A 27,500-nucleotide genomic window follows, 5' to 3' on the forward strand; every position below is an offset into this window, starting at 1 on the left:
GCTTGCGCTGCACGGATACGTTCGGCTACAAGTACACGTTCGCAAGGTTTTTAAGTGCAGAGCACTTTAGGCTCTCCCCTTGACACTTGTCGTCCTAGCTCGTTCGCTCGGCCCAAGTATATAGAACACCAAGGCGGTGTCCCCGGGTAACGCTGTTGTTCGCGGCGTACCCCAGAGGCTTCGAAAGCCAAGCGGTTTATATAGTCATAAGCGTTCCAAACTCATGAAACGCTGGCGCTTGTAATACATCTTTCCGTTGTTTAGCGCAAAGAAAACTATAGGTTTATTGATTGATTGTAGGGTTTAACGCGCCGACGCAACCCAGGCGATGAGGCGCGCCGTAGTGGAGGGCTCCGCATTAATTTTGACCACCTGGGGATCATTAACGTGCGCCTAAATCTCGTACACACGGGCGTTTTTGCTTTTCGCCTCCATCAGAAAAGCGGCCGCCGCGGTCGGGAATCGAACCCGCGACCTCGTGCAAGAAAACTATAGGTACATTTGAGGAAAAATATACGTAACTAACCGGCAGCGCCCACGTTCCTTTAGTTAAGGACGCCCGTCGAGTTGGTTTTTACGATGGTAAACGCAAAATGTGGCATGCAGTGCAACGCCGGCACGTGCGGAGAGAAAAGCACAAAGAGAACAGAACTCCCGCTGGCGCAGTTTCAGGCAGGGGGCGCGCGAGCACTGTGTGACGGTCGTGCGTGTCCCGACTTCTCCGAGCCAGATGGAAAAACTTTGTCCGCAGGAAGTATCTCCGTGGAAACGCGCGGCAGCATCTCAAAGGACACGTTTCCTCTTTGCCTCGGGGCGAGCCAGGCTCCCCTCCTCCTCGACGCGTCCTTGGCGGGTTCGCGGACGGCCGCGTCGTCCACCGCCGCTTATACGCCTCGAGATTCGCGATCGCTGCGCCGCCTGCCGCCGCTTCTCCGCGGCGTTTGCGGGATTAGCGCTGCGTGGCTGATAGGTGGTCATGCAGTGTTTTGGTTCTCTTTCGCTTCTCTTTGCCTTTCCGCGCACTAAACAACTTGTTATGGTGACGTCTGTAAGCTAACTGCACGTTTAGGGTGCTTAAAAAAAACAGCTGCGTCTTGGTAGAGCGCTCGAACGCCAACAAGAGCTACCCGGGGAGGCGGTTCTGAGCGCTTCTCGGCTACTCTTGCGGGCGTCGGCGACGGCAGCAGCATATCACCGCTGTCACCTTCGAACACGTCAGCACAAGTGAATTCTATTTATTGTCACCTCGTTTAGACCTGATATTGGCACTGTAAGAGGTTGGTTCGTTTTGCAGCGCAGACAACAAATGCGGCTTTGCTTCGAGTATGTACGTCGTAGAAAAATATGTTTCAGGGATGTGATAACCCAATAGCTGACAAAAACTTGTGCCTTTCATGGGAATATAAGCCACGCGAAAATGTTAAGTAAACTCAAAGGCTGTGCATTGTCAGATATGTGCTCACTCATGCCTTATAGTAAGAACCAAGGTATATGTTAATGAAACCACGGGAAAATGAATGGTCTGCAAGTCAGGAATAATTAGAATAGTCGTACGGGAATGAAAAAAACAACCGAGTGCAGCTTCTGAAATGCTAAAGACGTTTATTGTTTGAGCAAGGTAGTATTCACCAGACCAACTAGATGCGAAATGCACTGATATTTCGCTAGACATGGGGGGGGGGGGGGAGGGGGGGGCGGTGAGGAGGAGGACGCTCAACTATCGTTGTTTACAAATGCGGAGCGAAATCAACGAATGAACGTTTTAGTAATCACACACACAAGCTGCGTGTTCACTTTTCGTTTCTTTTTCGCCTTCAACGAACGGCTGATCACTCGGCGGACGCATTTTTTGAAGAATACAGGGTAGGCAGTTCACAAGAAATACGAGGTGTCGTTGAAAGAGTTGACTGATTGATTGCAGGGTTTAACGCGCCGACGCAACGGAGACGATGAGGCACGCCGTAGTGGAGGGCTCCGGATTAATTTTTACCACCTGGAGATCCTTAACGTGCGCCGAAATCTCGTACACACGGGCTCGTTGGAAGAGTGTCGTATCTGATAAGGGTCTCTGATTTCGGTTTATGCTAGATTCTGCAGTCTCACTGTGTCATACGACGATGTTTCGAAGAAGAGTTTGGTCGCGGACGCGGATTACTCTATAAGCCCATCTTCGCGCTTCTCGTAGAGGATAAATGTAACAGATGAATCTTTGCGAGCGCTCACCTCGGGACAAGACGACCCAGCATTAAATTTGTCGTCGTGTGCTGACTCCGGAGTGTAATTTTGCATTATCCATCGTACTTCTTTGGTACAATGTTTGCGAAATTTATGCCGCATTGGCTTGTTCAGGGTACTGATCAATATCTGATATGTGATATTGGCAGGCGTAACTTTCGTGCTGTCAGGTATGAGTGCTCCGCTGGATTTTGTAGTGCACAAAGTCGATTTACATCATAGTGTGTATGGCCGCAACATGACCATCGGAGGAAACACTGCTTACGGAGACACTGCCACTAAATTTCAGGGCAGTGGAATTGCAATCAGCCGCATGCAAATGCTGGCTTCGGGACGCCGGCCTGTCACACACGCCCGGCGCTCGTATTAAGATCGCGTCGGAAACGTTATACTCTCGTGAACACACCAGGCTTGCAAACAGAGTGCCTGCTCCACGTTATTCGGTATTCCGAACGCGGACGAACGGTAAATCGCTGTCTTGAACGAGCCCCAAAAGCAACGGCGACAGGGGGGAGCGGGCCGGGGACTCCCGCGCCTGCTTTCGAAACGGGCCGCTAGGGGGATTTCAGTGGCGCCCCTACAGGCCGCGCTCGAGGCGTATAGCCGGCCCTTCTCGCCCTTCTCCGCGCCGCTGCTCGGACGTAGGAGGAGGAGGAGATAAAGAGGAACGAAGGGAGAGGATCGTGGCTGGACTTCGGGGGACCGTCTTGCTATTCGGACGCAGCTGTAGGAGCAATCCGAAAGCGCGTCCCTCCCAGGAGCGTGCACGCTGCCAGCGTTTCCTGACCTGTTCTGCACCTCGAGCCCGCCGAGCTACCGGTCCTGCCCGGGCTCCCCTTCCTGACCGCGGCCTACAACTCGAGCTCGCCGAACTACCGGATCGATACTGCCTCCCGTCTCTGCCCTCGGGTTCACCGCGCAGACCTTTCGAGCCACCGGCCCCGCACTGCCTCCGTCTCCTGGCCCCGAGACCCACTTGGCCAGTCGGCGTCCCGTCGACGTTTGACCACCCCTGCAACCCGAACAATCCCGCCCAACCCGGTGAGAAAGTCGGCACCGCTGAGGCACCCATTAAACTAATTGTTAATGTTTTTCGCCCGCCTCAGCGTGTCTCATTTCCTCCAAGCTCTGCGTGGACCCACCTTAATATAAGTTTGTGACTAACCAATTAACGAGCGTCACAACTGCGAACGCGGGAAATTTGAATTGCATGGGGTGGTAGGAGTAAGCGGATAACGGCGGAACATCCCATTATGGCGAATCACTGCTCTGCACTTCCGACAGCTTTCACATTGGGTGGAACGGCTTTGATTTTCGTGGAGAAAGCTGCGCTCACAAAGGCGGCTCATGGACTCCTGAACTGAAGAGGCGCTTTTGCTTTGCACCACGTTGAATAAAAGTTTTTTTCTTACACCAATACCCGATAATAACATGCATGTTTGAGTAATTTTTAGCTTGACGTAGATTCGTAAAAACAGGAATACTGTAGGAATAAGTAAAACCTTACGGGTAGAAATGAAACGGATACTGGGAAAAGTGGTCAAGAGATGTTACCAATTTTTTTTCTGTGAAGAAACAGCAGTTGCTTGCATAATACCATTGGCAAAACGAAAGACATAACTTTTACGCTTAAGAATAAAGATCCGCCTTTATCCAAACTATTTCTTGGCACATAATAAATTGGTATATTTTACATGAAAGAGTTCAGCGGGCAGTTTTCTAGTAACCTAATGTGGAAAATTTTAAGTGCAGAGCACTTAAGGCGCTCGCCTTGTCGTCCTAGCTCGCTCGCTCGACCCAAGTATATAGAGCACCAAGGCGGCGTCCCGGGGTAACGCTGTTGTTCGCGGCGTAACCCAAAAACTTCGAAAGCCAAGCGGTTTATAAAATAAAGCTGTTCCACTCAATGTGAAAGCTGTCGGAAGTGCAGAGCAGTGATTCGCCATAATGGGATGTTCCGCCGTTATCCGCTTACTCCTACCACCCCATGCAATTCAAATTTTCCGGCTTCGCAGTGCTCGCGCGCGCCCTGCGTGAAACTGCGCCCGCGGGAGTTCTGTTCTTTTCGTGCTTGCTTTTCCTCTCACACGTGCCGGCGTTGCACTGCCACATTTTGCGTTTACCATCGTAAAAACCAACCCGACGGGCGTCCTAACTAAAGGAACGTGGGCGCTGCCGGTTAATTAGGTATATTTTTCCTCAAATGTACCTATAGTTTTCTTTGCGCTAAACAACGGGAAGATGTATGACAAGCGCCAGCGTTTCATGAGCTTTGAACGCTTATGACTATATAAACCGCTTCGAATACTCTGGGGTACGCCGCGAACAACAGCGTTACCCCGGGACGCCGCCTTGGTGATTTATATAATTGGGTCACATAAAAATGCGTTATTGCACGGATTCCGGTGATTCCAGATTGGTGCAAGTGAAAGTAATAAAGAAAGCAGAGGCGTTAATCGTCGATTGCACTAACAACGGCTGACCATTATTGTGTTCGTTTGGATTTTTACTCACGCAGTGTAGGACAATACGTGCAGATTAGGGAGAGAGAAGCACTTGAATTCCTCAACAGGTTTCCAATTTTTACGACGCTTTTCGCCTAACATGAGGCAAAATATGACGTCGTGAAGTTGACAACACCGAACTGGTGTTCCATAAACTCTACTCTCATACTCACATTGTCGTCAGTTCTCCGCAATTCAGATCTATCCGTGGTAGCACACTACTGGCCGATGAAGCACTGGAAGAAAGTAAAAGGTAGTAAATTTTCCAGAGTAGCGCTCATTGTTGAAAACATTGTCATGAATCCCGGGCATTTTAAATTAATGTTTACCATTACTGTGCAAAGCTTACCTATATCACTGCAAGTTCTTCAACATTACAACTACAGATTATCACGTTGTTCGACGCTTAAATGCCAGCCAATTACTGTCGCGCGGGTGAAAGCAGTGAATCGGCACACCAGTATGAAGGTTTTTTTGAGGAACGACAAAGAGTCGTGTGGGGTGGTTTTACAGGTATTATAATTCCTATTCCGCATGCCAGGTGTTATTGCATGTCAAATGTTAGCACTCAAAAATTGGAAATAATGGTTTTCAATGACACTAGCACTGATGCAGTGTCAATCCAACATGCCGAATTACCCAGAGTCCAGGGATGTAAATATTTGGGAGTGTGGATAAAAGAAGGGGACAACTACTTAAGAACGCACCAGGAGCAACTTAAGAATAAAGGAAAGCGAAAAGCAGCCACAATGAAGCATATAGCTCTGTGGGGGTGTAACAAATATGAAGTAGTGAGAGGAATGGGGAAAGCAGTAATGGTTCCCGTTCTCACATTTGCGAATGCTCCAGTCTGCTTACAGTCAGGTGCTCTATCATGCAATGAAGTGAACCAGAGAGCGGTAGGCCGCTTGGCCTTAGGTGCGCATGGAAGAACAACCAATGAAGGAGTGCATGGAGATGTGGGCTGAGAGTAGTTTGAAGTTCGAGAAGGTGAGAGTGAAATATGTTTTGAGAGGAGGTTTAGAGAAATGGATCAACGTAGGTGGACAGCTAAAGTGTTTAGGTGCCTATACATAAAAAGCGTGGGCACGCAGTGGTTCAGAAAGACTAGAAGGCTAACGATGAAGTACGGAAAGAACAGTGCAGAATCCAAAACAGCCAAGGTAACCAAAAAAAAAAAGACAACGCAGATAGAAACGAATAAATTCAGAGAAAAAATGGAAGCTAAAATGTCGTTAGAGATGTACAGGGCTGAGAAATTGGGCATCAGAAAGGAAATTTTCTACGATAATTCCAAGGGCAGTGCTTTGCTTTTTGAGGCTAAAACACGTTGCTTGAGAACTAAGAGGTTTTTGAGAAAGTATACATAAATTGTTGAAGTATGCGTGGTCTGCGGAAAAGAAACAGAAACTATGCGGCATATAGTGTTGCAATGTGAGTGTGTCCATCCAAAGCTTATATGGGGGAATTATTCAGTTTCCCGAACCCCTAGGAGTTTAGGGTAGCGCAGAGGGAGTTATCTTTGGGGCTTTCGAGACGACGAAAAGATTTAGAAGGCTGCTGGACGAAAAGCAGAAATGAGAATAACGCCTAAGAAAGCTACCACCTGTAACGAACAAAATTTATTTTGAGCCTGCCCCAAGAGCAGCGCTGGAATTGAACCAAAAGTACAGTATGCACATGTTAGAATTTTCGGTGATATGACACATCATCACCTCATTACAAAGGGGCTACCATTAACCATCAAACAATCGATAAATCAAACCAGGTGGAACACAAACGTTGGGTGGCACCACGGAGCAAGATTTCATTAGGAGGCGCAACACGGCTTGCTCCGACGGCGTGATAAAGTCTCGGCGCCGTGCAGAGTATTCCCAAACCGTATCCCGTAGGGGCCCAGGCTGACCACACCCCCTAAGCAGCGGCGCAGCCAATGATATTAAAAAAATTGCAATTTTTTAACCTCCTTGGACGCAGCACAGTGACGTCAGTGACGTCACTACCTATATGTGCGCGACTTCATGGGAGGTGGATTTTTTTCTTTTTTTCCCCTCCCCTCGTTTAGGCTGCTTTGCGGGCGGCCGACGGTTTCACTCCGTGGGCGGGGCTGGCCTGCGGCGCTGGGGAAGCTGACGCACCTGTGGTAGAAGGTATCCTTTTGTACCTGAGCCCCTGATCTCTCCGCACTCTTATTGCGCGCCTGCAAGTTGACGCTGACCTCCGATCGTGTTCCTGGTTAAGCGCTCGGCTCGGTGCTCGAAGTGCGCGCGCGCGGATGGACGCTTTCACGTACATGTGGCAATTATACAAGTTCCGGAAAGCAAACACTCTCATAAAAATGAAGACAAATATTTGTTTTGATCTTTTGTGATCGCGCTGCTTCGCGGCGGACGATGGTTTCGCTCCTAGCGAAAGCCTGGCGTACGCGCTGGGAAGAGCAAGCTCGCTCTCCGCGCTTGCCGTCAGTCGCTCGTCTCCCATGCTGTTCCTAGTTAAGCTAGCGCTCGGCGCGTTCCTCAAAGTTCGCACTCAGATGGATGCTTTTGTACCTACATATGTAGTTATTGCTTACGTTCAGGAAAGCAAGCACTCCCAATAAAGTAAAGGCAAAAATGCTTTTTTGTGGTCTTGGGTGGTCCTTTGGACTCCCTACCGAAGCGCAGAACGTTTGCTCTCATTCGGTCGAAAGCACACGCGTACGTCGGTCGCTCATCTGCTGCGAACATCAGCGAGCGTGTTATTCGCCATACTCGTCTGTGCCTCGCACTCGCGCAGAACTGCCCATCACAAGGTCCGTTCTCATAATTGTGTGCGCCATGCGCGTCCCCCGCGCATTCACGCGATGGTCGCGAAGCTTACAACTTCTGCTTCATGGATAAGCACCAGCAGCCGCTCGAGGTCGTCAGAGATGACCTCGCGTCAACAAATAATGAGTCTGTGTTCCGCGTGAACCTGCCTGACGAAGTAGCAGTCAACGCCTTCATGGACACGTAGAGCGGATGTACCAACACAACCTGGATTGTCCAAAAGGTCCAGAAATGGGGAGAAAGGTATGTTTTTCGATACGAAGCGTTGTAGTACGCGAGGCGGCGTTTTGCAACGTGTGTTGTACTATTTATATTTTTATTCTTGCTATTTCTTGTTTATACATTTGTATACTTTTTTGCGTGAGTGTGGCTTACAGTTTAGGTGCGAGCTGTGACACAAGGAGCGCGAATTAAAAGGCCAGACACTACAGAAATCTATGTATGTGGTAGCTAAAAATGCGTCGCAGGAAACAGACACAAACTGCTCATCTATACCCATCAGTGGGTCTCGCAAAGTGACAATTTTGTGCCGCTATTTGTACTCCCAGATCACTACCGCAAAAATAGTGCGCCAAGGAGATAACTTTTTTTTACTTAGTTTTACCTCTGCTGCGACTACCGTGACTTCAAGCTCACGCGCAACTACTCATTAGTCCCAGCGAAAAGAATATACGTATCTGAGTGAGTGTAACACTTTATTAAATGAGAGGTCATGGGGCACTGGGGGAGCAAGGATGAGGGAAAAAGGGGAAGGTCACAACTCTACAGTTCACACTGTAGACCACTGTAGACAATGCGGTTCACACTGAAAACAGTGCACGCTGCAGACAGTTCACATTGTAGACAGAACGGGGAAGTCGGCCAGGCTGCTACACCAATTTGTAGAGTCCGTTTTCAAGGGCGTACTCAGTAATTGCTTCTAGTGCGGTGGGATCGTCACGGACCCGACTAACATGTTCCTGTTCAGTCGCAGGGGCGGGGCCTAGAGCTAAAAGCTTATGGCGATTAAAGTCGAATAATGGACAGAACCAAATTAAGTGGTAACGATTTGGTGTGCCTTCCCGATTACAGGGGGGCATCAGCGCCATTCGGATCCTGCTGGAGCTGTGTATTTATAAATAACGTATCTTATGCAGCAAAACTGTGTGTGCATGAAGCACACATTGTTAAAAATAACTAATCGACATTGGCAACAGTGTGAGTCGTAGCACGCATGATTACTGATATCAAACTGCGCCCTATTGCCTTCAGTGAAGAGACTGTGGTCAATAGCCCTGTACAGAAGACATATATCACACTCCTCGAGTACTTCAGTAGCTGTACAATCCAACTATTACTTAGCCCTTGATTGGTATATATTTTCGATATTGTTTCCCTAAATTGTTATGACCAGCAGTGCAAATTATGCAGAATTCATGACCGAGTGTAAAACGTGTACGTTTGAGCTGGTGTCTTTCTTATCAACGTATCATCCTTGCAAGAACGATTCACACCTTCCATTACTGTTAACAAAATGTCAATGTTTTCCTTAGTGGCACTGTTCCTGATAAATAATTAATGCAATGAAGTTAATGTTAACCAAATTCAATGTAATAGTGTTTATGAAAGTGCCAAAATGTAGCAGCTCATGCAGCTGTAATATTTCGCAATGGTAGGAGAGTTTGTAAATGTAGTCATGGATATTTGGCTGCCTTTCTTGTAATCCTTACCCGCAGCACCGAATCGTGTTTTGAGGTGTGAATATAGTGAAAGAGCACTAACTCAATGGTATGCCCTTCTGTGTGTTGTAGTATGAGCTTTCAATGAGGGTGTTTACTTTCCGGAACGTGTATAATTGCCACATACGCATGAAAGCGTCCATCCGCGCGCGCGCACTTCGAGCACCGAGCCGAGCGCTTATCTAGGAACACGATCGGAGGTCAGCATCAACTTGCAGGCGCGCAAGAAGAACGCGGAGAGATGAGGGGCTCAGGTACAAAAGGTTAACTTCTACCACATGTGCGTCAGCTTTCCCAGCGCCGCAGGCCAGCCCCGCCCACGGAGCGAAACCATCGGCGCGCCCGCAAAGCAGCCGAAACGGGGGGAGGGGGAAAAAAGAAAAAATCCACTTCCCATGAAGTCGCGCACATATAGGTAGTGACGTCACTGTGCTGCGTCCAAGGATGTTAAAATTGCATTTTTTTAACCTCATTGGCTGAGCCGCTCCTTAGGGGGTGTGGTCGGCATGGGCCCCTACGGGATATGGTTAGGGAATACGTCGCCGGGCATGCGAGGCGCCAAAGGCATAAGTACCAAAGGGCTCGCAGGTTCAAGGTAAGTCAGTGCATAGCCGGCTTACGTCGTGGGCAGGCGACGCCGACGAATCCCCCGCGCGACTGGACTTTATTGGAGTCGGTTCGCAGCGGAAGAGATTTTCACGTTTCATACATCATTGTCGTAAGACGAAGGGGCTTTGATTTTTTAGAATGCGAAAACTACAATAAAAAACATGTGGTTGAGATTACAGGTAAGATTAGCTCCAGTGAATGTAGGTTCTTATCCTCTATGCCATTAGTTTATAAGTAGACTTTCCTAACTTCACCGCCGTGCCTGTGCATCATGAAAAGCGCGCGCAAATCTGACAAGCCCGCGATAGGAGAGAGCGGCGAGAGTGAACCACTCGTGGCGGGAAGGCGGCGTCGGCAGACGTCGTCTGCTCCGGGATTAGTCCTAGTGCTTCGTTTCAAGCGCGGTACAGCTTGTAACTAGGGCAGTATTTATTAATAACTGCTGCAACAATGTCTAGCACTTCTATTTATTTATTGTCCAGAAAGAAATCTGGCAATTTTTATGATATAGTCGATGATATTACGATTTTTGTGCGTCACATCCGTAGAGGAACATGTACATATGGCAACACGCTTGACACGCCCTCGGTTGTGCTGCTCCGCAAGCTGCGTTTCCTCCTCGCCAGACAGTGACAATAACGCACCGCCCCCTCGCACTGTCCCAGCCCAGCAGATTATCTACCCAAATACGTCTTTCTCCGTGGGTGGCCTATAGCCTGTGAATGGCTTTTTTCTGTGTTGGAGGAACAGAGGAGCGGATCGTGGGACGTGAGGGATTATTTAATGCCGTGTGGAACTGTTATATTACAATTATAATGATAGGAGCGGGCAGTTGCCACCACTTCTTCGTCTATGTATGTTCTAGACTCCTCACTTCGTTGAGTGCGGCACTGATACAGATGTTATAGACATTGGAGGCGGCCATGGCCCGGTTGTCCCTTCCGGTCACGGGCCAGAGTAGGCGCCGTTGCTTCCGGAGCCCGTGACTTTGGGTTCCACTTATGAATTCTTTTTTTTTTGTTCCCCTTCCCCATTTGCCGTTTGCTTTATCCTATAAAAAACGTTTTTTTTTTCATCCATATCCACGAAAACATACTGCAATAAGGGAGGTTGGGACTTGTCCAGTCAGCCAGGATCTGATCACACGTCGTCTTGTTCTTCCGGGTGTCGTCTCGGCACCTCTACAATGACTGCGCCGGCATTTCTGGGGACCAGAAAGACGTCGCAGTTCACCGAAAAAGCCAACCGCCTCGCGCGAATAGAAAGTATCTGTGGCTTAGCTGAGGTAACTCTGGATATGCAAAGCAAAAGCTTGGCTTAGTCTGGTTGAGTCTTGGTTTCACTTGGTTAACCTTTTCTTTCGCCGTATTTTTTATACTATTCATCCAAAGCCTGCCTTTGTCTACGTCCCACTTCCAGCGCTTTCCGAGCCTAAGGGCTCGCTATTCCTCAGTTTTCATTGATTAATTATGAGTTTTTATGCGCCGACGACACAGGCGATGAGGCGCGCTATAGTGGAGGACTCCGGATCAGTTTTGACCACCTGCAGGGGGTCTTCAACGTGCGGCGGAATCTCGAACATACGGGGGGCGTTTTCGTTTGTTGCCTCCATCAGGAAAGCCCATTTCCTCAGTTTCCGACAAGAACGGGCAGCGCAGGCACACGAAGGGCGAAGGGAGAAGCCCGAATGCCGCCGCCGGGGGGCTGCCGACCCAGCGGCGCATGCGTGTGCCAGAGGGGCAGTGAATCCGCTTCGGAAGTGGTCAGCTGCCTATCAGATGAGCGGCCACTCGTTCCGGACGCAGCCGCCGCCGCTCACTTGAGCAGAACTGACTCAAAACAGTGCCTTGTGCGCAGCGCTGAAAGCGAGCCCGGCGAGTCACGTGATGTGCTGCAAGGGGGGGGGGGCGCAGCCGCGGGCAAACGAAGGTCAAATTGTGGGCGACGACGAAACCACTCGACGAGATTAGTAAAGCTTTGCTTTGAGATTTATAAGTTGGGAGCCAGCCGTCTCACCCAAAGCGAGTCAGGTTGAGCGTCGATGCCCCACTAGCATCGCCCCGTCACCGCCAGCGAGTAGCAACATAAAAGAAAGTATGATGAACGGCAAGCGAAAAAAATTCAAGTAATTTCCCAGAACGTCTTTTCGAAGCCTTCAGGCTATCAAGAAACAGAAGTGCGTCATCATCTTGACAGCCAGCGTTTACTATGTCCGAAATAGATGGCAGTTCACTCAGCCCGACGCCAGGTTTCCTGACCAGGTGAGGCCACTCGTGCCTAGGTTTGAATGTATTAAGAGTTTAGGAACTACCTTGTAGCCGCAGGTTCAGACCCATTTTCTCTTAAAGGACGTCTCGCCGTCCTATGCAAATTTTTTGATGCAGAGGGCAACTCCGTCGCTTCTAAATTGAGCATCGATGACGTCGGCGACGCCGGGGATTCTCAGCTCTCTAACTCTGACAAACTCAAGCCTGTCACATTACACTTTCAAGTCGTCGACTAACGTCGCGCCCGCATATCCTTGAGCGGCCGATACCTAAATTTTCCTGGCCGATACCTGGCCGATACCTGGCCGATACCTAAACTTTCGGTCCGTTCACCCTGACGCTCACAAAAGGTCTGTTGCTGCCTCGCTCTTCAGCCGTGCGAAACGCCTTTGTACGAAAGCAGAAGACCGTTTCACCGACCTCGACAGGGTACGAAACGATCTCTCGGCAAGCGGCTATCCCCGGGCGTTCTTGAATGGGGTGGAACGCCGCCTGTCCAATCCTGCCGTTCCGGTTGATCCCCGACCAAGAAAGCGTGCTGCCATTCCCTACATCCCTGGTGTAAGCGAAGCCCTGTCCCGCGTGCTGCGTAATTATGACGTTGAGGTGGCACACGTGCCTACGTGTAAGCTGCGGAACGCACTCGTGGGCGGTAAGGATAGGCTTCCAAGAGAATCGTTTCCTGGCGTAGTCTACAAGATTTCATGCGCAGATTGCGATTTCGCTTACATAGGTGAATCGGGTAACTTCAAGCAAAGATTACGGCAGCACCAGAACGATGTAAAAAACAAGCGTGTGGCGTCGAATGCTCTTGCCGAGCACGTGGGTGCAACGGACCATGGGATTGATTGGGATAATTCCACAATCATCGGCCAAGAAAGGAACTACAGATCGCGGCTCTATCTCGAATCTCTGGAAATACAGACGACACGTCATACACTCAATCGAAATGAAGGAACCCTCCCCCCGTCGTACACGCGCTGCCTACGTCACGTGCTCAAGAGAACATAAGCGTGCATGAACTTTTATTCGCCTCATTGTGAACAAGGCTTCAGTAACGAAGCCGAAACATCTTGTTTGTTGTTTTAAAGTTTTTAAGTTTCTTTTGGTCGGTGTCTCCGTTTTTTACTCCAGCATATCCTTTCCGAACATCAGCCATCACCAAGAAGATGATATCAAGAAATTCGCCGTACGTCTACAGTGACTTTCCAACCAATGCGAGTTCTAAACTGACGGGAACAAGGCGTTGCTGAATCAATTTTTATGGGGCCTAGCCGACGACAGAATCCGGGAACATCTGATTTTCGAAGGCACATCTTTGGCATTTGTGAAAGTTCTTCAAATAGCAACACAGCTATAACAACCAGCTGAAGTTGCTCTTTAGTGTCGAGTAACGCGCTCCGATGGCGTCAATTGGACCCATCAAGAACATCTGTTTCCGCCAGCTACCCGAACATGTCGCATGTTTCATCGTTCGCAGATGGCTCCACGGTTTCAGCAACGACTTTGTAAACAGTGTGAATACAACCGGCATAAGTTTTACGTTTCCCAAGTGCAAGAAAAAACACGTTTCCTATGCACGCAATGCTACATTTTTTCGGAGTCTGAAAGTTGGCAGTGTAGCGTGGCAAATCAAACATCTGTACAGCGTTCACGCCAAGGACAAGTCCTACCAAAACGGTCTGATAATGACAGTCAACCCCGGCCGAGCGAAGCCGTGTGTTTTCTGTGCGCTTGTTTTCTTTGCGGTGAACGAATTCTTCGCTGTCGACCACGGCCACAAAAGACCTCTACCTCGTGACAACGAATTTTACGCAGAAATGGTGTTAACTTGCCAAACACTAGAATTTCCTGTCGATCCAGGCTCAGCAGTGTCAATAAAATCCGAAGATATTTCGTTCAGACTTTTCTCCAAATTTCATCCAGTTTCATTCACAACGGCAGAAATTTTTCAGAAATTATTCTAGATATATGATTTCAGTTCGAGGATGTTTTGACGCAGTGATACATGCCCACGACCACTCAGCAAGGGTGAATTTTTATGTGTTATCGCTTGGGCGATCACTTGGGAGTATGCCACTCGTGCACTTAAACTGAAGGTTCAAGGAGAAAACTACCACAGTGGCTCACGGGTACATCGCTAACAACCCTGTCGACCTCATCCGACCAAAGTCCGTCTACCACATCACCAGCAATGACCCTGCTATCACGTTTTCGTGATTTTTACAGTGAAGCAGTTCTTGGTCGAGGCTTTCTTGGGATGAAATGTAACGCGGTCGCAGCGAGAGGGCATACCCCTGCCAGGAGCAGAGCAAGCGCCAAGCACACATGCAGCAAGTTAAAAGGACACTTGAACGGGATGCTTATGCACGCAAAGCTTCTCTAAACTTAATAAATCTGATGGCAATGAGTATAGTTGTCAACATTGCGGAACACAAAAAAGCAAACATTAAGCCCATTTGAGGCAACACATCAACGCAAAAGTAAATTTGCATTGCTCTTTTAATTAAAGGCTGCCTGATTTTGGCGATGGAAAATGAAACACTACGCCGTGAAAAAACAAAAGGCGCTCAGGGTCCCCTGCCGTGGCAGTGTTCCAAGTTAAAAATATACAAAATGACCAAGTAGATAGCGCGAGCAACAGATCACGGCACAAATGAATTGGCGCGAAACGGGAGTGATCCGCTGGCATTTGTAAGTCCTGTGATGCTTAGCTTTGCGATTAGGAAACGCCAGCGCCTTCGATGCTGCTAACTTCAGCGTTCGCAACGTCAAGTTGGGGAAGCTCGGGTAATTTTTTTGAGCCAGGGCTTGTTTAGTTAAGGGCATGAAACAAAGGCAGAATAAAATCGTCTGTTCAACCGAAATAACTCAAATTGCAATTTGCCTCAGCACTTCAAAGGGTAGTTTCGAAGGAAATAGACAAATTATTGCAACGAGATGTTACTTAGACTCAGAATGCGTCTCTCGCATAGTGGTTGTACAGAAACCGAATCGATACACTCGTATATGTGTCGATCTCAGAGAGCCTAACTCCATTGCGATGGTGAGGTCTGGTCGCTCCGCCTTGCAGCGTGGCTAATTCCGGTGTTACTTTTTGTTTGTTAATGTGGGCAAGGGTCGTTATGGAAAATGTAACTTCAACGCGACATATACTAATTGGCCATGTTTGTATTCCAGACAGTAGGGGTGCAACTACTTACCTTTCCTACTATTTCACAGTCAGGTTAGAATAAATGTTCTATAATCACGTTTAGTTCACAGTGAAGTTCCAAATATTGTTGAAATTGAGTCTGCTATCAGTACATGAGCTACTACGGGAGGCAAACAAACGGCCCCATGTTTATCTCCAAGCTGTGGAATCTAGTAGGGCTCTTGGGGGGTGACCTAGCAGACGCTCAGGCGTAGGTCACTACCTAAGCTTCCGGGGCGTCGACGACGTGGGTCGCCGCATCCACGGCAGCTCAGTGATGTTCGCCGATACTAGAACACAGTAGCCAGTAGTGCCGAAGTACAGCCGTTTATTAGAGATCTCACAAAGAATGCGGGCATGAAGCTCGACGGCGTTCACGATTCATGCCATCCGGTCGTGATCTGAACGAAAGGCACGCACGAAATTGCAAGCGCAACCAAGACAGCCTAGATAGGTGAGATGCTTCGCGTACATTCAGTCCGCCTGTTCCGCTGATCTCTCCTCAGAGCAGACGTCCATCTGGCTCTCGGGCGCACGATCGTGGGTCCCCGGCTAGCGTGCAATATTTGATTGATGATTTATTGCTAATTCCCTTTGCATAGGGTGTGGAGCAGTGATGGCCCCACGGCCATCTCTCGGGGCATCGGGGCACTGGTGAACGAGCGGCGCCGTCTGGCAACACTAACAAAACTTCTCGGCGCATCCAGTGTTGTCAGATTAAGCTTGATAGCTAAAGTATGCGACTTTTAAATGCGAAGCATCTCTTGCTCGGGGGCATGTCACTTGTCCGTGCCCCGTCCACAGCTCCTGTGATGATGATTGTGGCAGGAAGCCCCTAGGAATTGGCCAACCAAAGAATCTATCACGAGATGGCTTCGCGTTCAACCACCGTCGTCATCTTCCCGTAGGGGAACCGCTGAAGAAGAAGAAGGAGAAGAAGACAAAGCTGCGAAGGCGTGTACATTGCTCTCAGCCGGTGCACCAAGGTCAACAAACTTTACCTCACCAACGCTGACAGAGACTACCGATTCTACCACAGAGACGACAACATCGACAAGAACATGATGGAGGAGTTTCGGCGCCTCGAGAACCACGCCTACTCACCGTCACACAATAGTACTTGCGTGCCTTTGTCACTGGTGTGGACCCGGACGCGGATTCCTTCTGGCGCTACGAAACACCAGGTCACTCAACATAACGGCAACACAATGGAATCACACGGAACCCCCATGATGCTTCGCATCCTCATCAGGGTTCCCCACGGGAAGATTGTGTAAGATTTTTTTTGGCGTTGTTTCAGACGATTGGGCTATCTGGCTATTTTTGGCCGACACCTGTACAAATGATATCACCTTTAAAAAGAGTGTTCTAAAAATGCGCTACTTTTGGCAAGCGCGGTACTGTGCGCTGAATGTGCCGCCTTTTGTTGGCTAGGGTACAGTTTCACTTCGCGGAAACTATGGTAGCACACAGAAACTATGAAACACGATTTTTATGGTGACACCATGGAAGCCGGGACATCGGCTTGTGGCCGCCACTCCGCGGGTGGTCGGCTCAGAGGGCGCGCCCCAAGTGATATTGGAAATCAGGTAAAGGGGCAGGATAGGAGAAACAAGTGGCGTTACGCGTTGCCCGTGTACTGGCGTGGCTGGGCGGTGTTCGCACTTTGCTTCCCTGCGTCGAACGCCACTTCAGATAGGGCGCGAAGTCTCTTGACCTCAACAAAGACGCACCTCAGAAACAAACCGACTTTGCGCAATTTGGAAATTATACTTGCACATTAGGTGTGGCTTGAAGGAGTATTTCAGCCCTTGTAACGATTTTAAGCCAAGCAAGCGCTTCAAAGAGAACTTTAACTGTGCCGTCATGTAAGAGATTAGTAATGTTCCTGAAATCATAGAGTGGTGTGCGTCGAAAAAAATGATTTCCTGCTCTTGCTTTGTATCAGTTTAGTTGCCTTCGCAAAGAAGCCAGCCAATGTTTTTTCTATCTCACTGGGCCAATGTTTTTTCTATCAATCTGGGAACAATTGCGTATGTACAACAAGGCGAAAAGATTTATTGCGTATCGCATGTTGCATTTTTAGGGAAGTTACTACTATTTTTTTCTCTCGTTGTCAGTTTGGCAGCAAGTGGTCTGCTGAAAGGTGACGTGTTCATATTCTAGTTGTACCTCAATGAGTTGTACTTACAAGAAATTCACTAAGTATCTGTTTTGTCATTGTTGTATTTGACATTAAGTGTTGGTGTGAGACGAGAAGAGGGTTTGCAATCTTGCTGTCCCTCAATTTATGTGTATTTGCGTACGGGTCAACCCTTGCTTTTCTGTCATAGTAATTCTTGCCAATAAAAATGCTTGTATCACTTTGCAGTGCATAGCTTTTGTATACAAATTTTGGCTGCATGTGTATACGTACTATAGGCTTCTGGCTGTAGTATTGGCGATTTCTGGGCTGCATGTTTTTTTTTGTTTGTTTCTGGGCTGCATTTCTTTTTCAAATTTGGGAACACTGGGTGCATTGTGTCTCGTGATCACGGAGTACACTGCGTCTCATGATCACGGAGTACCGTGATCACTGACTCGTGATCACGGAGTACACTGTATCGCGGATCTCCACGATTACAGTAAAAGCTCGTTAATTCGAATTTCACGGGGACGCTTAACGAGTTCGAAATAAACCGAATTAGAACTAACGAAACTCACTGAAAAACACCCAGAATTCGGATCGCGTTGCTTGAAAGCACCCGCAGCACACAATATTTATTGACGAAAATAATCAGTGATCACTTTCTGCTTTCTTCCTTGGAAGCGATGGCCGTCACTTTGTTTTCTAAAGCGCGAACATGACGCAGAGCATCATCTTCGCCCTCCCCGAAGCTGAAAAATAGGCGCGCGACACCGATCGCCTCCATCACTTGCGAAGCTGAGGGCCGCACCGGCGCCTCTTCCTCTTCGTCCCTGTCATCTTCATCCACAGGTTCCTCGCCAGTTACCTGCGCGATGATAACCGCACTGCTGTCCGGTTCGGCGTAGTCATCTAAGCTGATTTCTTCCAGTGCATCACGCAATCCTGCGGGGATGACCTCATGCTGGCCGGGCTGGCAAGGTGCCTCTCTGCCCTCATCGACCGTACCAGAGTGACGGAAACAGTTAGCAATTGTTGCTGCCGTGTCCTGATCCCAGGCACTCACCAGTATATGTAAGGCCGCGAGGAGCGTCAGTGTTCATACCAGCGCACAAAACCAAGCGCTCCTACATGTGGCGCCTGTAGAACGATTTTATGTTCTTAATGATGCCCTGGTACATTGGTTGCAGGGCTGCCGTTATTTTCGGCGGTAGAAACACAAGCTAAATAGCCTTCGGGTCTTCATCCGCCGTGTGCGGGGAACAGTTGTCCACAATCAAAAGCACTTTCCTACTGCTTAATTCAAACTTGCGGTCGAGCTTGATTAGCCACTGCTTGAATATTTCCCGCGACATCCAAGCCTTGCGATTGGCTGTGTATTCCGCAGCCAGTGTGCGAATATTTTTGAAGCAGCGAGGCTTAAGAGCCTTTCCTATGTCAAGGAGAGGCAGCTTCTCCTTCCCGCTCATGTTTGCTGCGACCAGGACGGTTACGCGGTCTTTGCTCCACTTCCCGCCTGCACAACTGTCTCCTTTGTACGTCAGTGTCTTGCTTGGTAGCAGCTTGTAGAAAAGAGCGGTCTCGTCCGCATTGAATATATCACCCGGCAAATAGGCGTTCAGGTACTCCTGCAAAGCATCGTTTTTCCACGTAGCGCACGTCTCACTGTTAACGTCTTTACTTTCGCCAGACAAAATGCGAAACATGATGTCGTGCCTATCTCGGAAACGATGAAGCCAGACTTCAGAGGCACTGCAATCGTTGATGTTAAGGCGAAGCGCGTAGTCCGCTGCCTTCGCCATGACCATCGGGCCACTCAGTGGAATGTCCTGGCTTGTCATCTCTCTAATCCAAGTTACCACAGCTTGCTCCAATAGACCTTATGCGAAATTGCTTGGTGATCTAGCAACACTGATGTAAACGAGACCGTCGGCCATATTGGTACGGGCGCCGATCGGGAAGTCTCGTATTGTTTACTGTGGAAGAGTAGGTGACGGTAACGCGGTATGGCTCAAACTGGACGGCGTTTTCCGGCTCCCGACCGCGGATTGTGGACGAAGGACTTGTCTGCGCTGCCGACTGTGTCTGAAGACTCATACCACTCGGGGTGCCACGCCAAAGACCCATCCGAGCGGCAGCGGAGCAGGGCATACCGCCTAGCCACCGAGGCGCATTGCTCGCCTTCATCGGTGCGGACAAACACGTGCGACTCGCAGTAAGTAAATCCTTCTTTGTTTTTTACTTGACGCGAGTTAACCGGTATGAGCATTCGTATAGCACTTTGTTCACCGTTGTTTACCATGCAAACGCGTAGCGGCGACCCTGTTGCAGTAACCCTGAAAGAGGAAAGCCACAATCGCCAGACCGTACCGCTAGTGGGTGGATTAAGTATTTTCAAATGCTGTACGTCGAATTTGCGGGATGATTTTTGGCGAAGATGTTTTGCGGAAAGGTTGCGGCCGTTTTCCGTGACGGTCGTCCGCCCGTGCGTTTGCCGCAAAGCAATCGCGCTTTGCGGTGAAGTCAACTACAAAAGCGCACATACGCCTTGAGTTTTCTTTTTTTGTGTGTTTCACTATTTATTGCGCATGTTGTGCCGCAAAAATCCGTTTGTGTGTATTTCTTCCCCTTTTTTGGTGGTGGGGTGGTTGTGTTTGTTTCTAAAGCGCATGTTTTTGGTGTGCACGAATAGATAATACAGTAAAACCTCGTTAGCTCGAACTCACTGAACTAGAAGATTTTTTTTTAATTCGATGGGTCATCGGTATAGCTCGAATGTTTACCTGTTTATCTCGAAAGGTTCTGGAAGTGAGCTCCAGATAATCACATTATTGCTTGCTTAAGTTATGACGAACACGATTATGCGGGTACTGGTATCCTTACCCACGGTGGGGTTTTTAAATGTTAAACTTCCTTCTTTTGAAAATGCATTACAAAGCATGCAGAGATACTTGCACGCTCGAACTTGACAAACAGTTTTGACATCATTGCTGTTTGAGGTGTAGGTCCTTGCCCTTGCAACAGTGTTAAGCAAGACACAAAATCTGGTCATTTTGAGTCTGTTCCTTGCGGCCACTTCTTTCTGCTCTGTCCTGCAGCGTCTCCTGCAGCGTCTCCTGGCCGCACGGGAAAAGCAGCAACCACAACAGCAACCGCAACAGCAATCGCAGCCGCAACCACAGCGGAAAGCGCCGGCCAAACCAGGATGGGAGCTGGGACGGGCTCCGCTCCCCCAATCGCTCTCGCCGCGAAACCAACCCCAACCAACGACGCCCACAAAGCCAACGCCGCCGACAACACCGGAAAACCCACAGCCGAAGAAGAAAGCAAGGAGTCCAACACCATCACCACCACCTGGAGTGACCGAGGAAGACCACGTAGCCGATATGGAGGCCCAAGAAGAAGACGCAACAGTCCCTAAAACAGCAGAAGACGAACAAGAAATGCGAACTCAAGAAGGAATGCGTGCCGCCGACCGGATTCGACTGCGGCGCTGCGTCGATAGAATCGACAAATTAGAGAAGAGGGTCGACCGTCTAAGCGCGCGACTAGACGCTCGAATCGACGAGCTCGAACGCAGCGTGAACACACGGCTCGATGCGCTCCAAGAATTCCTATACAAAAAGCTCGGCCGCGACGAAGACGTGGTGGCAACAGGAGACCGCAATCACACCGATAACTCGAGAACATCAACACCATGAACAGACAACCCAAAAAGGCAAACTCGAAGATCACAATATGGCAGTGGAACGCCAACGGTTTCCACTGCCGCAAGGCAACGCTACTCCAAATCATCCAGAGTGCCGAGAAGCCCCCGGACGTCATCATGGTGCAAGAGACGCACGCGGAGGACGCCCCGTCCCTCTCGGGCTACAGGGCGCACGCGAGCCCTCCGAGCGCGCGAGCCTGCGGCAAGGGAGCGGCGCAAGGCGTCTGCACCTTCGTAAGGAGGGGGATCCCGTTCGTGAAGCACGAGGACCTCCTCGGACGGAGCGCGCTGGAATACTGCGCGACCGAGGTGCTGCTGGGAAAGAAGAAGAAGGAATCCATCCTCCTGCTGAACGTATACAGCAATCCCGCGCACCGCCAGCAAAAGTTCCGCACCATGCTGCACAAGACGCTGGCGGCGGCACCGAGAGACACGATAGCGATCTGCGGAGACTTTAACGCTCCGCACAAGGAGCTCGGATACACCCGCACAACGCTCAAGGGCAGAGAACTACTAGACAAGGCGGCCGACGCGGGGTTCACCTTACACACGGACCCCTCGGCTCCCACCCGAATCGGCACGTCGGTGACCAGGGACACGAACCCGGACCTCACGTTCGTCCGCGCGGCCAACACAACCAAAGGAGGCGTAAAGTGGCGAAACACGGGCCAGAACATGGGCAGCGACCACTTCGTGATAGAGATCGAGCTGCCGACGTCCGCACGACACCGAGACGAGCGCGATCGCCGCCGACAAAAGATTACGGATTGGAATCTCTTCCGCGCGCGAGTGGAAGAAGAAGGGCCCGCACGAGACATCACAGACATCGAGAACTGGACCAGCGACGTCGTTCGCCTAGCGAAGGACGTGACGACGGAACACGACGTAGACGAGGACTGCCCCGGCATGGACAACCGCCTGGCGCACATGCTGGAAGCCCGCCGGTCGATGCAGAAGAGGTGGCGGGGAAAGCGCAACAACCACCGCCTCCGCAAGAGAATAGCGACGCTCGGCCGCGAAATCGAGAAGTACAGCAGGGAGCTCTGCACCCAACGCTGGCACGCGGTGTGCAACGAAGCGGACGGCCAACTCCACAAGGGGAGAACGTGGAAGTTACTCCGCCAACTCCTGGACGAGACCGGCACCAAGGGCTACCAGCAACACCGCCTCGCGCAGGTCATACACGCGGCAACCAAAGCGCTGGGAGAAGAAGAGACGAGAAACCGCATAGATACCAAGTACCTCCCAAGCACCCCCGTTGAAAGACACGGCGAATACGCGGGCGTGGACAACCCGGCTCTCGACCGCGACATCGAGGAGTGGGAGGTCCGGGCTGTGCTCCAGAGCATCAATTGCAAATCGGCGGCCGGACCGGACGGGATAACGAACAAGGCCCTACGAAACCTCGGAGACGGAGCCATCGCGTCCTTGACGACATACTTCAACCGCTGTTGGCGTTCGGGAACACTACCGAAGCAGTGGAAGACGGCGAAGACGGTACTCATTCCAAAGCCGGGCAAACCGCCGAGCATAGAGAACCTGCGCCCAATCTCCCTAACGTCATGCGTGGGGAAGATCCTAGAACACATACTGAACGACAGGTGGCAACGATACCTAGAATCGGAGAGACTCTACCCGGACACCATGCTCGGCTTCCGGGAGAGACTGAGCACACAAGACGCAATGATTCAGTTACAACATGACATTCTGGACGCGTCCGTACGCACCAACGACAACAGGGCCGTGCTAGGGCTGGACCTGCAGAGTGCGTTTGACAAAGTAAAGCACTCCGCCATCCTCGCGCAGGTCAGCAGCCTCGGCATGGGCAGAAGGTCCTATGAATATATTCGGGACTTTCTTTCAGAACGAACCATCACAATACACGCGGGCGACCTGCAGCTGCCGCCCAAGAAGCTAGGGAGCACGGGAACCCCCCAGGGCTCGGTGATATCACCGCTGCTCTTCAACCTAGTCCTGATCGGCGTGGCGCGCAGGCTCTCGGAGATCCCGCAGGTCCGCCACACCATCTACGCGGATGACATCACGCTGTGGGTCCCCGGTGGCAGCAACGGACACATCGAGGACGCGTTGCAGACAGCGGTGAACGCCATCGAAGACCAGCTCATCGGCACGGGACTGCGGTGCTCGCCCCAGAAGTCGGAGCTGCTGATCGTCCCACCGCCGGGCAGGTACCGCAAGAAAGTGGCAGAAGAGTCGGCAAACATCCACATACGAACGAGGGACGGCACAGTCATCCCCAGGGTCGCCACTCTCCGGGTCCTCGGCATGCACATCGAGGCCAGCAGAAGCAACAAGACCGCGGTGGACCGCCTCGTCACCAAGATCGGCGCGGCGGCCCGACTCATCCGGAGGGTGTCGACGCGGCACAACGGAATGAAGGAAGCCAGCCTCCTCCGCCTGCTCCAGTCCTTCGCGATGAGCCACGTCGCCTACGTCGGGGCGTTCCACTTCTGGCTGCGCCAGGAGAGGGACCGCATCAACGCGGCCATCCGCAAGGCGTACAGGACGGCCCTGGGCTTGCTAAATAGCACCAGCACGGCCCGGCTGCTCGAGCTCGGGGTGCACAACACCCTCGAGGAGATCAGCGAGGCCCAACGAACGGCGCAACTCAAGCGCCTCGCCACCACGAGCTCGGGCAGGCGTATCCTGGAACGCCTCGGGCTGGCGGGCACGTCGTCGCAGCAGAACGAGACAGCGCAGCAACAGCAGCGGCAGCAGCTCCAGCCGGAGGTGATGGGGCGACTCCGGATCCTCCCGCTGCCCCGCAACGTCCACCCCGACCGCAACCGCGGTCGCAGAGAGGCGAGGGCCCGCGCTCTCGCCGCAACGCACGCCAACGACACGGGCGCCCTGTACGTGGACGCCGCCCGGTACACCGACCGACCCGACGCCTACGTAGCGGTGGCGGTCCGCGCCACCACGGGAGAAATATACAGCGCCTGCAGCGTCCGCGTGCCGTGCGCCAGCCAGGCGGAGGAGACGACGATCGCGCTGGCGCTGACGGATCCGCAGTGCACCACAGTGCTCAGTGACTCGCGCACGGCCATCGCGAACTACGCCAAGAACAACGTATGTGAAAGTGCAGTGCGCGCGGTAAAGTGCAGTGCGGTGATCAGTGCAGCGGTGCCGGCCACCCACCTTCGGTGGTTCCCGGCGCACACCAACATCAGAGGCAACGTGGGCGACGGTCTCCCCAACCGCAACGAGACGGCGGACGCAGCCGCGCGAGGACTGACCAACCGCGCGGCGGCGGTCTCTTCCCCCCTGCCGAGCTCCGCGACAGAGGGAGGCCATCGCGAAGACAACGATGACGAAGACGACAACGACGACGTGGAGTGGGACCCGGAGCCCCTCCTCACGTACGGGGAGGTGCTGGAGTGGTACCGGCTCGGCCGGCGCACTGCTCCGGCGCCCCACCCGGAACTAACACGACAGCAGGCAGTGCTACTACGCCAACTACAAACACAGTCAGTGATCACGCCGGCGCTCGCGCGTCACGTGTGCCCGGACGTGTACGCCAGTGACGTGTGTAGTGTGTGCGGGCAACATCGCGCAACTCTGGCCCACATCCTGTGGGACTGTGCAGTGCACCCCGTGGAAGCTGCCGACCTCTACGGCCGGCTGCCGGACACCATAACGAGTGCCGTCTATTCGACGGACCTGAACGCACAAACTCTAGCCGTCCAGCAGCTCGAGGCTGCTCTCGCCAGGCAGAAGCGGAGCGAGTCGCAGACGGGGGGGAAAGGGACGAACTCCCGAGTACCTTTCGCGCACCGCTCACGCCGACACCGGCGGGGCCTAGTCCCGAGGACGTCGTGAACGTGGGTGGGATGTGGAGGCTCTGCGCATCCCGACCTCCCACTCCCTGCTGGCCTCAAATAAAGTCTTTCTCTCTCTCTCTCTCTCTCTCTCTCTCTCTCTCTCTCTCTCTCTCTCTCTCTCTCTCTCTCTCTCCCTTTACCATAAACTGTATCGGACTAGTCATGTTCTTCCCTGAGTGCTATTTACTGTTACTCTCTCTGTTCTTGCAGGTTGGGCCTCATCCATGTGCTCAGCAGCTGCTTTCGCTCCCAGAAGAAAAGTGGCCGGCCCTATGTTGTGTGCCTCACGTTTGAGACGGACAGTGGGGCTATTGTGAGGCAGCGTGCGATTGCCCGGTGGGTTGCAGTGGAGCATGGAGTCACATCCTGGCTGCTGTGCACCTACTCGCCCTCTTGCAAGCCGAAGGTTTTAAGAGGCGCCACCGGAGCTTGCGTGCACTGAGCTGCCACAACAGTGGGGGCGTCCGGGACAGCAGGGCATCAAGCCAGCGAGTGTCCAAGACATTGACTGGAGAAGCCCGCGAGAAAATGGCCCCTCCCTTCTCTTGCCAATGCGTCTGTTTGATGGACGTCGAGTACAGGAGCAATGCGAGCAGCAACAAAGTGCCGTGCAGGCGCTTGGGAGAAAACTTGGTAGCCTTGGGAATGGATTTTTTGTCCCAGTTGTGCTGGCCTCACCCCCACAGTGACAGAAACAAGGACTGGCATGGCATCTGAAGGGTCACCTATGAGCTACCAGCAAGCATTCATGCCACATTTCACCGTGGTCATCTCGCGAGCACGCAGAGGCTGAGCAACGTCGTGTTTACTAGACCGTGCGCTAATGCTTCCGTTTGTTCCATTTATATCCACAGTTTACTATACTGTACGCGCTATAAATCAGCGAAGTAGTTTAATTTACTGGGATTTTCACTGTGGATACAAAAAATGCAAAAGCGCTCAAGCTGATGCGCGGCGGCCTGATGCAAATGTGGCCGTTTTCTTTTTTTTTTTTTTGAATAAAACTTGAAAATTGTCTCAGCTACCTACATCAATGGCCACTATCATTACGTCGGAGGCATGCATGCAGCATGTGACAAACTAGAGGAGTGAGCGTGTATTTTAGTCGCAAAATATTCGACAGTAAATACATCGTGGCTGAAATGACAATGGGCACCAAGTTAACTTGACGTAACAACAAACCTTTCAGCCCGGCAAATCAGGAACCAAGTGCAAAAGCTCGAATTTTCCACCGTTAGATCATCATAAAACAGTGTACGCCACTTCTGCAACGACACGCGGCTAAATGCAACGTAAAAGAAACCAACAACACACTCCCATACCGTGCGCGCCCGCCACAGAGGAAATTTTCAACCGCGCCGTGACGGCGTAGTGCGGTAAGAAAAGTTTGTTTACAGCCCTAGGTAAGATAAACGCTCGTGTAGGGGCTAAGCGGCACCAATTAACAATGAAATAAAGCGGGCGCAGAGCCACAGGGACGAGTAAAGAAACAGCCTAATTTTGACAACGTGTGGTACTGTTTTCCCGGTCGAGCGCCGGTGTCAGTCGCATGAATAGGTGGCGCACGCTCAGGCTTCATGATTTCAAATACAAAGGCTGGACCTCAGAACTCCAACGCAGCTGTAGTTTTCATCCGGAAAGCGACTACGGAATCCCGCGCTTAGCGAACCAACGACAAATATTCGCTCCCAGCGCACCGCGCCCAGCATGTCACAAAGGTTGCTCGCGCCGGCATAGTTCGCGTCAGAAAGTTCGTTCAAAAGCATGGAACTTCACGTAGCTGTTCTCCATTTGGACCGGTATTTCCGCATTGCGTGCACTGCGGCACGAAGCAATGCTCCGGCATTGTAGTCCATCACCAAGAGCAGTCGATGCCCGCCTTCTATGTTTAGCTAATTGGTTTCGGTTTCAAACGACCGTACCAAAATGGCGGACCTAGTTACCGGAGTCGACGTGAGATGGCGGGGCGCATTTTGCATAGGGTCTATTCCGGGCGCTTCGCAGGCCGTAGTGTCTTGCGACTGCTGGCGAAAGCTTCAGTCGCATAGGCATCCTCAATAGCTCCCTTGTTTTTCATGTAAGTTGAGAGCGTGCTCTTTGGGATGGAATGTTTCTTAGCAATTTCTAATTTGCTGATATTCCCGGCATCCACTTCACGAATGATCTCCACCTTCTCCTTGAGCGTTTTGGCGCCGTAGCCTTTGCCGCGAGAACACATTGCGAAGTCCAACGGAGCAACAAAGAGCAACGAAGCGCGAACCGGTCGAGACGCGAAAGAACTGTTGTCCTGTTGTTGCCACCGGGGACACCAGCGACACCGCGCATCCGAGCGCTGCGCTGCCCTTGAAGCTTCGCGCCACCTATCATTGCGCCAAGAAAGCTTTGCAGCTGCAGTATAAAATATCATCGGGCGGCGGCGCGCAGTTCGAATTACTGATGGAGGAGCCGATGCGTGTGCGAATTAACATGTTGGTTTACCCATGGTCGCCTA

General features: G+C 51.3%; 1 protein-coding gene across 1 annotated transcript in view; it reads right to left on the reverse strand.

Moving 5' to 3' along the window:
• The window catches only part of LOC144149000 (uncharacterized), a 60,986-nt gene that overhangs the window by 8,939 nt on the left and 24,547 nt on the right, over positions 1 to 27,500 (reverse strand). Inside the window, exon 4 of the mRNA XM_077680524.1 lies at positions 4,913 to 4,975. Within this exon, the coding sequence (XP_077536650.1) occupies positions 4,913 to 4,975 (63 nt within the window). The remainder of the gene's footprint in view (positions 1 to 4,912; positions 4,976 to 27,500) is intronic.

Source organism: Haemaphysalis longicornis, unplaced genomic scaffold, assembly GCF_048455015.1.
Source record: "Haemaphysalis longicornis isolate Haplotype H1 unplaced genomic scaffold, Haemaphysalis longicornis Haplotype H1 scaffold_8, whole genome shotgun sequence".
NCBI lineage: Eukaryota > Metazoa > Arthropoda > Arachnida > Ixodida > Ixodidae > Haemaphysalis > Haemaphysalis longicornis.